The sequence below is a fragment of the Erythranthe guttata genome, chromosome 9 (genome assembly GCF_056151865.1).
Source record: "Erythranthe guttata isolate IM_541 chromosome 9, IM_541, whole genome shotgun sequence".
Classification (NCBI taxonomy): domain Eukaryota; kingdom Viridiplantae; phylum Streptophyta; class Magnoliopsida; order Lamiales; family Phrymaceae; genus Erythranthe; species Erythranthe guttata.
The window spans coordinates 13,449,329-13,463,870 of NC_142541.1; the positions used below are offsets into that span (position 1 = coordinate 13,449,329).

General features: G+C 25.7%; 1 protein-coding gene across 1 annotated transcript; it reads left to right on the plus strand.

Moving 5' to 3' along the window:
- Positions 1–13,241: 13,241 nt before the first annotated feature.
- Positions 13,242–13,993, plus strand: LOC105975532 (ubiquitin C-terminal hydrolase 12). The gene is made up of 3 exons (XM_013000728.2): positions 13,242–13,486; positions 13,572–13,738; positions 13,836–13,993. The coding sequence occupies exons 1-3, from the start codon at positions 13,242–13,244 to the stop codon at positions 13,991–13,993; spliced, it is 570 nt and encodes a 189-aa protein (XP_012856182.2).
- Positions 13,994–14,542: the final 549 nt, after the last annotated feature.

The window sequence follows — 14,542 nt, forward strand, 5'->3', positions numbered from 1 at the left end:
CCTAATTCTAATACTAATGTTAATGTTAATGTTAATGTTAATGCGAATCATAATTATAATACATAATGCTGATGCTCATCATAATTATAATATGCTAATGTTAATGCTAATGCTAATCCAAATCCTATTCATAATATTAATCACATTCTTTAGCCTAATCCTAATACTAATCATACTCCTAATAAGTACACTGTCACTAATATTAATAATAATACGTTAATGATAATGCTAATACTAACACGCTAATGTTAATACTAATATTTTAATGCTAATGCTAATCATATATCTAATGTTAATGTTAATGATGTAGCTAATGCTAATCATAATGCGATAATGCTAATCTTAATCTACTAATTAAAATATGTTAATGTTAATATTAAGGCTAATGTTAAATGCTAATTATATAATCCAAATTCTAATCCTAATAATAACCATAATCTTAGATTAATACTACTACTAATCATACCCATAATCCTAGCTCTAATCCTAATCATAACACTCAAACTAATACTAATACGCTAATAGTAATGTTAATACTAATATGTTAATGTTAATACTAATATGCTAATGTTACTGTGAATCTTAATCCTAATATTAATGCTAATACAAATGTTAATCATAATCTGCTAATGCTAAATTTAATGCTAATCCCAACACAATAATACTAAAATGTTAATGCTAATGTTAAGGCTAATGTTAATCATAATCCTAATATTTTAATACTAATGCTTATGGTAATGGAAATGTTAACGTTAATCATAATCCTAATATGTTGATGCCAATTATAATGCTAATGCTAATCGTAATCATACTCCTAGTTCTAATCACAATGTTAATACAAATTCTAATCCTAATCATAATCGTAATTCTAATGTTAATGGTAATTTTAATCCTAATATGCTAATGCTAATGCTAATGTTAATGCTAATGCTAATCCTAATCCAGATATGCTAATTGTAATGCTAATGTTTATGTTAATCCAAATCATAATATTAATCGTAATACTAATCATAATCATAATACTAATGTTAATTCTAATTCTAATCAGAATCGTAAAGCTAATCCTATTTATACTGCTAATGCTAATGTGAATCATATAATCATAAAATGCTAATGCTAATGATAATTATAATATACTAATACTAATGTTAATAATAATTATAATATACTAATGCTAATGTTAATCCCAATCCTAATTATAATACTAATAATAAATCTAATCATAATCCTAATGCTAATTATAATTATATCTAATTGAAATCGTAATCGAAATCGTATTTCTAATCCTAATCATAATCCTAACACTAATATTAATACTAATACTAATACGAATTACTTCTATATACAATAAATAAATGGACAAAAATAAATTGGTCGACGAAGTGAATATTTCAATTGGTTTTTGCTACTACCATTGCATAGAGGTAAGAATATAAAAAAAACATAAAAAATGGTCTAACAAAAACATGTGGCATTGTTAATTACAAATACCCCTAAAAGTAACAATATGTTATGGACCTTAACGGAATGAATGAATTATCTAAATTACATTTTTATTAAACAAACAAACAACGGGTAAATTACAGGTACCCATGCGGTAAAAAAAATATTACATTTACACCCTTGTGGATATATTACATTTACTACCTCGAAGTATATTTGAAAATTCATAATGTATATTCTATGAAACTTTCAATATTTCATTACTCATAAGTTATAAGGGTGTAATTGTAAGATGAATAAATAGCTCAGGTGGATATATATAGTTACCAATATTATAGGGATTTGTAAGACATTTATTTTTACGTCAGAGGTACCTGTAATTTACCTATAAATAAAATATGGAAAACATTGAAAAATTAAACAGAGTCCAAATATTGATATCTAATAATCTATTCATTCAAATTTTTGTTGGTTTGTGAAAATTATATTGAAATATTTTACGATTTTTGTAAATAAATTAAAAATGCACTTATTAAAGAAAAAAATAGATAATTGTAATTATTTGTATATTTTCATTTTTAAAATAGTAAACACATTTATAGCAGACATGAAATGTGATTAAAGTTATAAATTAACATGAAATTACTATATTAATTTGGGGAAATTTGCTAGACACCTCTTATTTTGGACTTATATAGATAGAGATCATAGTTGCTAGATGAATATAGGCATATGTTCTTGGACAAAAAAAATAATAGAAATAAAATTAAATAATCAGTACATGGACATAAACACCCTTAATTCATAAGAAACAAATCTCATATATACTTTCCAATCTCATGTTCCTCTCACCCTATATTTAATCCCTCATCTCTCTCTCTCTCTCTCTCTCTCTCTCTCTCTCTCTCTCTCTCTCTCTCTCTCTCTCTCTCTCTCTCTCTCTCTCTCTCTCTCTCTCTCGTTCTTCTCTGTCCTTTTTTTTTTTCTTTTTCTTTTTCTTTATTTTTTTATGAAGAAATATTGTAGAGAAGGAAAAACAGGGATGTTTTTAGATTATGAGATAATTTCTTGGTGAAAGAATTTAAGAGGACAACAAACATCTGCTCCCCTATCCTAAAAAAAATTAAAAATCCAAAATTCTAGACAAAATTCGCATTGTGTCTCCCGTATGTAGAACTTTCCCATCGTTTGTTGTTAGCAATTTCCGTTTGCAGGTTGGTTTAACTTCGCCTGTTGTTTGAAGAATTGCGTTTGGTGTTGAGATTCGATTCCTCTGGTTTACAATTTGCAAGGTACGCCTTAAGTTATATTTTACAAACATTTTGTTTAGTGTTTTTGCTGTTTGCAACGTGTTCCATAAACAACTTTTTTTGCTGGTGTTTTTAATGATGATGATTTTCTTTTTCAGTCATAGGTAGTTTATGGCTTGCAATTCAATAATGCAACTTCTGCGGAATTTTTTTCTTCAGTTTGTTGTTTGCATTTGGTGAAGTCATAGTTAATTTTTTGTTTGCAATTTAATAATGCAAATTCAGAATTTTTTTAGTTCGCTGTTTGCACTTGACGAAATCATAGGTATTTCGTTGTTTGCAATTCAATAATACAAAATTTAATTTTTAGTTTGCTATTTGCAATTCACAGAGTCATTGGTGTCGCAGGTAGCGTCACAGTTCCCGGAGTCATCAGTAGCGTTTTTAGAGTATGAGGTTGTAAAATAAGTTGTATATTTCTTTTATGAATTAATTTAACTTTTTAGTTAATATTTGGAAGTGAGATTTTTTAGAATTTGTTTTGATAAGAGATTTTTTGGGATTTAATTTGATTTTAACTAAGGGTATTTTTTCCACAATAAATATTATTAATTTATTAGAACATAAAATTTTTAATTTGAATATGCACACATAAATTATAATATAGAAGAGTTTCTATAACAAATTGCCCCTATTAATTTAGAGATGATACATTATTAACATTAGTCCACATTTCAATGTAATAAATTGAAACAGATAAAAAGAAAGCCGTAAACAATGAATATTCCAAAATATAAAAAGAAATAGGGGATGCAATTTGTAATGTACATTATAAAATCACATATATAAAACCTTAAATGGCGGAATTATATATATATATATATATATATATATATATATATATATATATATATATATATATATATATATATATATAAATATATATATATATATATATTAAATGAATGTAATGAAACAATATTTAAAAAAAAAAATTGGTTAGATTTTTATACATTCATCACTTCTTTATAGGAACGAAAATAAATGAATATTTTTCCCCGAACAATTCATAAGAGATTCACAAAATTCTTTCCAATGCTTCGATGCACGATGTCGCCATACATAACACATATGTTGATGTTATTTATGTATCTAAAAAATACAAAAATAACAAATAACATGTTAGACTAAAAACATGTATATGTTTAAATAAGCATAAAACAATTTATTATAGGAAATAATAAAAGTACATGTAAAACATAATAATACCGAAAAAAATTAAAGAAAGACAAATAATTTGCAAAACATGTTAAAAAAGTTTTTTGGCTATAAATATAAAATAAAATTTATTCAAATACATTGAATAAAATATATATGAATCTCTATTATAAATCAAGAAATACTCGATTTTTTTAGTTTTTATTACATACTCAACTTCATTAACCTTAACTTTTTCCTTGTCGAAATAAAATTTACAATCATCGCATGTATAATCAAAAGATGGAAAAACAAACATAAAATTTTGTAAAAATACATCCATACCATAAATATGGATCATATCTTTGCAGGATACACAATGTTACATGATTTCTCTCTTGCCGATGTAGCTGCATATGACATAGACAATGCCATCAATGAGTTTTCAATAAACAAAAACAAAAACATGAGTTAGATTGTTATATATATATGTATATATTTCAACAGATAAAAGAATAAACAATAGACAACAAATGACATGTTTCCGATCAACATGCCGAAAAATTAAGAAAACTAAAATACAATTGCAAAACAAAAAGGCGAAAGAACAAACTGTTAGGCAAATACCGTGGTTTGATGTGATTATAACAAAACGTGTGAAAGAAGAATGAGATGAATGAGTTAGGATCAAGAGTATTTATACTTAAATTTAACATACTAAATAAGTTAATGAAAGGATATTAAGGAAACTGTAATTTATTGTAATAATTAATGAAAGTAGATCATGAAATTATATGGTTAATATTTGACCAAAATTATAGTTAATATGGTTAACTATAAGATTCTTATATGGTTTATTTTATTTGCCATATTTATAGTATTACAATTTACGTTATTGTGCATTTATTTACCATGGTATTCAATTACATTAAATTTCATTTTGTGGATTTAATTAATTATCATTTCAGCACACGCACAAAATCCGTATGTAAAATAAAGCCAAACATATAAAATTTAATTGAAAAAATCAAATCAAGTGATTAAAATCATCCTCAACAACCGTGCACACACCCACACACACACACACACACATATATATATATATATATATATATATATATATATATATATATATATATATATATATATATATATATATATATATATATATATATATATATATATATTTGACGCATATTAAAATCAATGCAAATTGATGGGATTCAAAATATCTATACTGAAAAAATCGACACCATCTAATACACAAATTCGAATAATTGATTTTATGTCGGGTTGAGTTTTTCAAATAATAATCTGATAAATAATTTTAGTATATTACAAAATAATATAAAGTTCATTTCATATATAAATATATATTATATATATAAGATATAATTACATTTCTATTTTTAATTACAATATTTCGCACTCCATATTTATAATTAGTTTAAAAATATTTATAATTTGTAAATTTAAAAGATTAGTTAATATTAATGTAACGAATTATATTAAAATAACTAATTATATTGCCATAATATTAGTTTCTAAATTATGGCAAATTTTATAAGGAAATGTTTTAATTTTTTAATAATTTTGGAAATATGCATTAAAAATGTTACCAAATAATGAAGATTTACAATTAATGAAGACTTTGTATAAGTATATGGAATAATTAATTCCACGTAGGATATGAGTAGGATGCCACATAGATATGCCACATGTCGATTTCTTAATCTATAAGGGTTTCAATTTATATATTATATAGATAAATTTTGTCACCAGGGACCTGTATCCTAAGACCCCTAATAACTTAATTGTAAAAAATACAGGGTATTTTTATTTATCAATTTACTAAACAAACAAAATACTTTGACTTTTTTTTTTATTACTATCTAATAAAAATAGTTATGTGATGGCAATAATTATACAACAAAAAAAGCAAAACAAAATTAAAAATTGATAAAGATAAATATGATAATTAATGTGATTACATCGAAAATCAAGTCCTAATTCATTAATGGATTCGAAAACTCAAAAAAAAATAAAACAATAGTAAAATTGTGTATTACCTCCATGAGTCTCTACAAAAAATTTAGCACGTTGTGACTATTATATTCATGGATTTAATAACATTATGAGCAGCAATCTTTGCTATCATTGCAATTTGACGTTTTATTCCGATGTTACCGCATATTATATACACCGATATGATATCTATGTGTATTCAACATCAATCAAATAAAAAATAAATAATTCAAATGAAACCAATGGAAAATAAATAAGATGATCAAAGGAAACTATTAAAAGTCATTTATAAACTAATACAAAGATACGGCCAACTAATAACAAAAAAATGAATTAAAAAATGAAAACAAAAGTGAAATATCAAGAATAACATAAAAACAACAATAAGAACATATAAAAGTGTATACCAATAAAAAATAAGAACAACGAAATGCCAAAATATTAAGGAAACAACAATACATTGAAAACAAACAACAATGAATAATAATGAAAAATTAATATCAAGAATGACAAAATAACAACTAATAATGAAAAATTAATATCAAGAATGACAAAATAACAACGAAATCATCAATTGAACAACTAAGCGTTCAAATGAAATAAAATATGGTGGAATAAAAAAATGTTAACAAAGCAAATAACATAAATAAAATGAATCAGAAATTTAAAACAAATTTGTTTACGAATTTTCACCATAAACAAAATATGATTTAACAAAATAAAGTTGACCCGTATCGAAAGACATAAAAATACCATATTATAAATGATACAATTTTTGAATTACATTGTATCTATTACACGCACCTTGATGATATCCATATATCTACAGCATCAAAAGAACGAACAACAAAAAATTATAATAAAAACGTTAAAAAACATAAGACAATGCAAAATAAGCATTATCAAAATAACAATTTCAATATCTATATAACACGAAGATCAAATGATAATATATGACAATATCAATAAAAAATAGCAACCAATAAAGGAAAAAAATACAACAAACGAATAACATTGAAAAAATTATCAAAAAGAATAATATAATGACGACCCGAATATTAATAGAATGAGAGGATATATCAAACGAAAATAACAACAGTGAATTAAAAAAATATCAAGAAGAACAACATAATAATAATAGAAGAACAACGAATAACATTGTAAAAAATATCAATATGAACAACATAATAATATTAGAAGGAAGATAAAATATTTAATAGACTAAGAAAATCAAACGAAACAACGAAAAAAAAAACTTACAAACTATAGTATGGTTTGGTGCGCCGATGATGTGGATGAATGAAAATGATGGAGTATTTATAGTGTTTTGGATGAAATGTAAGAAGATCTTTGTAGATTTAGATAAATTAGGCTATTATATTCTTATTAATATTAATATAATTAGGTAATTATTAATGGAGATTTTTTTACGGATTGATTGATGATTTCCTTATGGTTAAATCAATAAAAAAATTATGGTTTTATGTAATATATAATCAATGATAGTTGTAGCATAATCATCAAATTCCTAAAAAATAGATATATTAAAAAATTGGATAATTATGTTCCATATTTAAAGAATATGAGAAAATATTAAACAAAAATAGATTGAACTGTACCTTAAATGTTAATTAAATTATTACCATAAATTAGAACATTAATAGAAATAAAATAAAATAAAATAATTATGAGAATTTTGAAAAAAAGATGTTGGAGTTCAAAAATAAAATAGGGTTCGAATGAAAAAAAATCACGTAAATGATATTTAAAATAATCCAAAAGTCTTAATTAATATACAAATTAGTTTCATATTAATATTCAGTAAAAATAGTCCTTGGATGCAATTAAATAATTGCCTTAATTATATTATATCATTAAATAATTATCTTTTAATTAGCTTCATATTAAAATATATTAAATATATGAGTAATATATTTCCCTTAAATAGTTGATATGTAATGGCGTAAATATTGGAAGCCATAAATAGTAAAATTATGATATAAGTTATATTAGGATATAAGATATTTGATAATTTATTCAAATGAATTAAATTGATATTGACACATAGGCGATGAATAGGATTCCTACATGGATACTTACATGGATGACACATGTCGTAATTCTAGGGTATGAGGGTTTCAATTTATATATTATATAGATATATAGATACCATTTATGACCTCATTGTTTTGCCTCCAAAATCCCCCCTAATTTCCCTCCTAATTTTCTCTCTTCACATTCTCATCTCTTTATTTTTTTTTCCCGAATGGAAGTAATATATTTATATTATCTTCTATTTATTTATTTCCATAATAGAAAGAATCTATTTATATTATCTTCTATTTCATCTCTTTATTTCTTATTTCTCCTTTTTCCCCTTTATTACCCTTTCCTTTCTTTTTTTTTCTTTTATTAATTTATTTACCTTCAAATAAAAATACTTTTCTTTCTCTTATAACTCACCAACTTGATTTAGAGTTGCATGCTCTTCTATCGTTATGATATATTTTAGCTAATTTACCGATAATTTTATATTTTTTTGGGTTATTATTATTATTATTATTATTATTATTATTATTATTATTATTATTATTATTATTATTATTATTATTATTATTATTATTATTATTATTATTATATAATCAAAGGGTCGTTCAATTTACTTTGTAGATTCAAAGTATCATTTAATCTATAATTGTATATAATCAATTGAGATATATTGTCAAATTAGATCGATCTACATAATATATAAAATTTATGATACAATAATTTAAAAGCACTAAAAACACTAATTTATTAATTATTGACAATCAAATATAAGTAAATTCCATAACATGATAGCATAATTTAGAAATTATAGGTGTCAATAAAAATTAATTAATAATCAACTGGGACATATGTCAAATTATATCGATTTAATTACATAATTTATATGTCGAATTAACTAAATCTATATAATCAATAATAATAATAATAATAATAATAATAATAATAATAATAATAATAATAATATATACATATATACATCCGTTAAATGTCAACCTTAAAACACTAATTTATTAATTATTCATAATAAAATAGAAACGTGAAGAGATTATAAATAAATTTTACAATATAATAATATGTTTTGTATTTATCTTTATTCATTTTGTGTTTACTATTTCTAGATATCAAACTCGTTAGTCCATTATAATACTTTGTGACTTAATTTTACATGCTATTTTGTTTATTTACCATATAATAATAATTAAAATAAAATAAAATAAGTATAATATACTTATTATTTTTATTTTCTGATTTAACACATGTAATCTACAATACTCCTTTTATAATTTAATAATAATAAATAAATTATTTTTCTTATGATTCATGTTTTCATTAGTAAGTTATCCTGTGCTCATGTTTTTTTAATTATATAAATGCTCTTTTTGAAAATTTTATTTAAGTTAACAAGTAGTAGTATATTCATTATTCTAGGAGGAAGTGAAAAAGAAAAATAAAATAAAAAGGAAAGGCAATAAAAGACAAACAAACTAAATATGGAGAGGGAATAAAATATATTTTCCACGTGTCAATTAACTACTGGAATTCTACTTGTGTATTAGCACGGCTGATGGCTCCAATACATACCTGATATATAATATTGGAAATTGTAATTTTATATAGAGAGAGAAAATATTTAAATTCAAATATTAATAGTGGAAGGGCAGGCTAGTAAATGAACATCATGATTTTTTCCAATATTACAAAACTACCATTTTTTTGCTGGCCAGATTCTGGTCATCTATCTTTATCGTTTTTCTTGTTCTATATTATTTCTTGTTCCATATTATTTGTCACTTTAAAATTCCAATAATGTATTAATTACTATTTTCTCAACTATGCCCTTATTAGTTATTACTCTTAATTGCCTGAAAAAAAAAAGTTATTACTCTTAATTAATTGAGATATAATTAATTACATGGGTATTTTAGTCATATTATATGTATTTTCCTAAAATCCACGCATACTTATTAATTTTCTTAATATGTGCGCAACACTCTAAAACGATAATTATTTTGGAACGACGGAGGGAGTATCATATAAAATATATAATTAATAGTTTGCCCATTTATTTATATCATATATCAAGAGTTTTTAAGACTATAAATACAATTACGAAAAGTTCTTTAAAATAGTATTTTTGTTGCAACTTATTTTTCTTATCATAATTTTTTTTGGGAAATTACAGTTTTGCATCCCTCAAGTTTGTACTAAGTTCATATTTGGTCCTCCATGTTTAAAAAAACACATTTGGTCCTTCATGTTCCAATAAGTTAACACCTTTAGTCATTTCCGTCAATTTATCGTTAGTCCGTTAGTTAAGTGAGTGATGTGCACACACTTGATCCCGTTAGTTTTAACGGAAAGTTGACGGAAATGACTAAAAGTGTAGAATTTTTAAAACATAAGAGACCAAATGTATTTTTTGTGAACCTAGGGGACCAAATGTGAAATTGGTGCAAACTTGAGAGATGAAAACTGCATTTTTCCCTTTTTCTTTTTTTTCCTTTTTTTTTTCATTGAAGTTTGAATTGGAATATTAAATAATAGTATTACGATAATTGTTATTGTATTTGTTTCACGTGAGTTGGTGGATAGGTATACGAGGCGAGGGATACATGACAACTTACGACAAATATTATTTTTGTATATACTAATATGTTTTTATATTAGTTTTATATACTATTCATTATTTTATTATAATAAACATGAAGAAAAAAAATGCTACTAAATGACTCGCTCATGAGTCAACTCAACTCATTCACAAATAACATGCACATTTAATTGATTCAAAATCCAACCATGAGAGTTTTTAATAATCTAATATTGACTAGACTAAAGATTTCATGGAATCTAACAATCTTATTGTTGGATTTTAGGTCCAATGATTATTATATTCAGCTCATCAGTCAAATTCTAAGAACTCTTTAGATTCTCTGATCTTAATTGTAAATTCTCTTCGCTTTGATCCTCACCACTCATTTGAGGTACAGTAGAACCTCGATAAATTAATACCCGATAAATTAATAACCTCGCTTAAATAATAAATTTTCCCGGTCCCGACTCGGGGACAACGTGCTAAATTAATAATTCGCTAAATTTATAAGATAATACACATTCGAAAAATTTAAGAAGCCCCATATAATATATAAATTAATAATGCATAAAAATAATTCTTAAATTACATGGTATAGTTCATATTTTATAGATCAATGAAAGTTTAATACAATGCAATCTAATTGTTGCTTGTTTCTGTTAAAGTTCACATTACCATAAATCTCGTCCCTCACTTTTCTTAACATAGTTAGAACTTTCGGTATAGTTTTGTCATAACTCAACATAAAATCGTTCTATACCATTGCTGCTTTAAGAGCTTCCGTTCGTGAAACGGGCTCTATAATGCATTGACGAATGGTACAATGAATAATATACACGTAATTTTTTTTTAAAAAAGTGTATTTATTGAAAATAATAATAAAAGTAATTTCATAAATTAATAATCTATTAATTAATGTATAAATTAATAATTATTAATTTATCGATAAGTTAATATTTCGCTAAATTAATGAAATTTCGATGGTCCCAACAGTATTAATTTATAGAGGTTTAACTGTATTTAGTCTCCGTCCAGGGGCGGACCCAGGGGGTTTTGGGTGGGGGGCGAAAAAAACGTTTTGGGGTTAAATGGTATAAAATTTTAATTTTGGGGGGGCTAAAGTGTAAAAATTAATACATAAATAAGCCAAAATATTAAAAAAATTAAAAAAAAAAAAGGTAAAAAAATTTTTTTCCGCAGGGGCGGGTGCCCCCCAACAGAAGCCTTGGGTCCGCCCCTGTCTCCGTCTCTCTCCCAACCCCTAATTTATAATTTTTGATTTATTCTCTCTCTTCTGGTCATACCACTGCACCGAATACACCTTGGCATTTTCAACGACAAACGCGTTTGACTATATGACGATAGTTGTCCGTTTATGTTCTTTACATTAGAGACAAACTTATCTTTTCCATCTATACGGTAATGTGAGAGAGAGATCGAATACACACAATTTGAATCTCTTCTTAGTTTCAATTCTTTATTCTTTGGCGAGCAAATGAGATTAATTAAACGTCTGCGTGAGAAAAACACGAGGGAAAGAGTTCAAATCCGGTCGGGGTTATTTTTGTGCTCGATTATTAATTTAGCTGTTATAGCCTTTTATTTTCCAATCAACGAATAGCTTATTTATTAATATTTCTTGATATACTTACTTTTTTAAATTTGTCATTCGAACAGTCACACTTTCTTTGAAACAATGCAATAATTGGGAGATTCGAAAGCCAATTAATACAAGGCAATTAGTATTCGAAAAGTCACGTGGAATATATTCAAATTTGTGTGATAGGAGTAGTATAAAACTTGACACTTGACACACAATTACCTTAATCCCTCCAAACTCAAATTCACATTAGACACTAATTAACCATGAGTTATCTGACAGCAGCAGATGGTAAGTGAACTATTCTCACAAAAAAAAAAATTTTGATTTCTTTTCATTTTCATAGTATTATATATATATATATATGAGCTGAATTTATTTGAAGCTATTGCTTGTATATCAGAAGTCATCGCCATGGAAACAAGAGACGCGCCACCTGCTCATTTTCTGATCAAGATTGAATCTTTCTCCTTAATGCAAAAAAATGGGATCGATAAATACGAGACACACGAATTTGTTGCGGGAGAATACAAGTGGTACCATATTAGAATTATGTTTCTTTTGCACTCAAAATGCTTAGTTTTCAATTATTATTATTATTATTATTATTATATATATATATATATATATATATATATATATATATATATATATATATATATATATATATATATATATATATATATATATATATATATATATATATATATATATATATATATATATATATATATGCAAGAAATTCTTGCATTCAACAAGTAATTAATATATTCTTGATCATCAACTTGTACATGCAGGAAACTAATAATTTATCTTAATGAAAAAGATTGCGACTATATCTCTGTACATTTGACTATGTCGGACTCGAATTCTTTACCGCCAAATTGGGAGGTTAATGCTGTCTTCAATATGTTTCTCCTTAATCAGATATCTGGCAATTATCATTATTCAGGTATTATTGTATTGTTCTTCTATTTATTTTCTTTAACTAAATTATTTTTAGTTAGATTTAATTCATTTTATAAATGAAAATATATATATAATTACTTGGAACGCAGTCCGAACAAGACGTTTCCATGGAATGAAGATGGAATGGGGATTTTCCAAATTCATCTCTAAGAAGATTCTCTTGGATCCATCAAATGGATACCTAATGAACGACAACTGTGTGTTTGGTGCCGAGGTTTTCGTCTTGAAAAGAGAAGCGATCACTGAAAATCTGTCTCTCGAGAGCTGCATCGCTCCTTACAAACGTGATTGGAAAATTGCAAACTTCTCCAAATTGGGACACGAATGGAAGTCTAAAGAGTTCAGTGTCGGAGGTCACAAATGGTATGTTTTTTTTTTTTTTAATTTCTCGTTACAATTCTGGTCGCACTTTATTTTTTTTCGTTATGATGTGTGTCGGTAAATTTAGGGCGATTTATCTTTACCCCAAAGGATACGAAGAATCAGCTGGCCAACACGTTTCTGTGTTTTTGGGCTTTATTGGCTCCGGGATTTGTACGCCTTCCAAAAAAGTGAATGCGTCTTTCACCATACGCATCAAAAGCCAGATTAATTGTCAACACATTCAACTAATTGGCAAGTTTACGACAACATTATATTACACGGTTTAAAAAAAAATAAAAATTTTTTACTCCGTCGCATGAAACATGACGACATGGTTTTTGTTTTGCAGAAACGCACTGGTTTTCAGGTTCAATCAATGACTGGGGAACGTTCTCGTTCGTTGACCTTGCAACTATTAATGATCCGAAAAAGGGATTTATTGTCAACGACTGTTGTCTTCTAGACATAAAAATGACTGTCAAAGGTGTTGCACAAGTATCTCCCTAGTAAATCCGTTGAAAAATTCGGTTGATATGCACTTCGTTAGTACAGTACGGTTTCGATTCGATGTATTAAAAGTTTTGAGTTTGTTCCTTTCAGTTCCCTTTTGGTAACTCTAATTTATAAAAAGAATCATCGTATCATTTTTATTACAAGAAATCCCTCTGTTATTTAATTCTTTTTGAGAAATCCTTTTTGAGATTTTTATTAATATTAATAACAAAAGTATTTTTTATCAATTTAAATATATATAATGCTTGGTGAAAAATTAGTTGAAGCTGTACATCAAGATGCAAGAATCAGTTAATGGAGTGTGAGTTCCTCAATTTCAACTCATAAACAGCCGAAAAATAGTCCCTAAATCTGTTTCAATACGACGTGTAGTCAAAAGGACTAACTCAAACAACTCGAGACAAGAATTGATTATTCTTGAAGAAGTCGAAACCTTTAAAGAAGCTCTCTTGTGGAGTATGGAAGAAAGAGCAAAGGTAATGAGTTAGATACACAAAGATTTCGACACTATGCAGAAGCGTTGCCTATTGCCGAGTGAGGTCG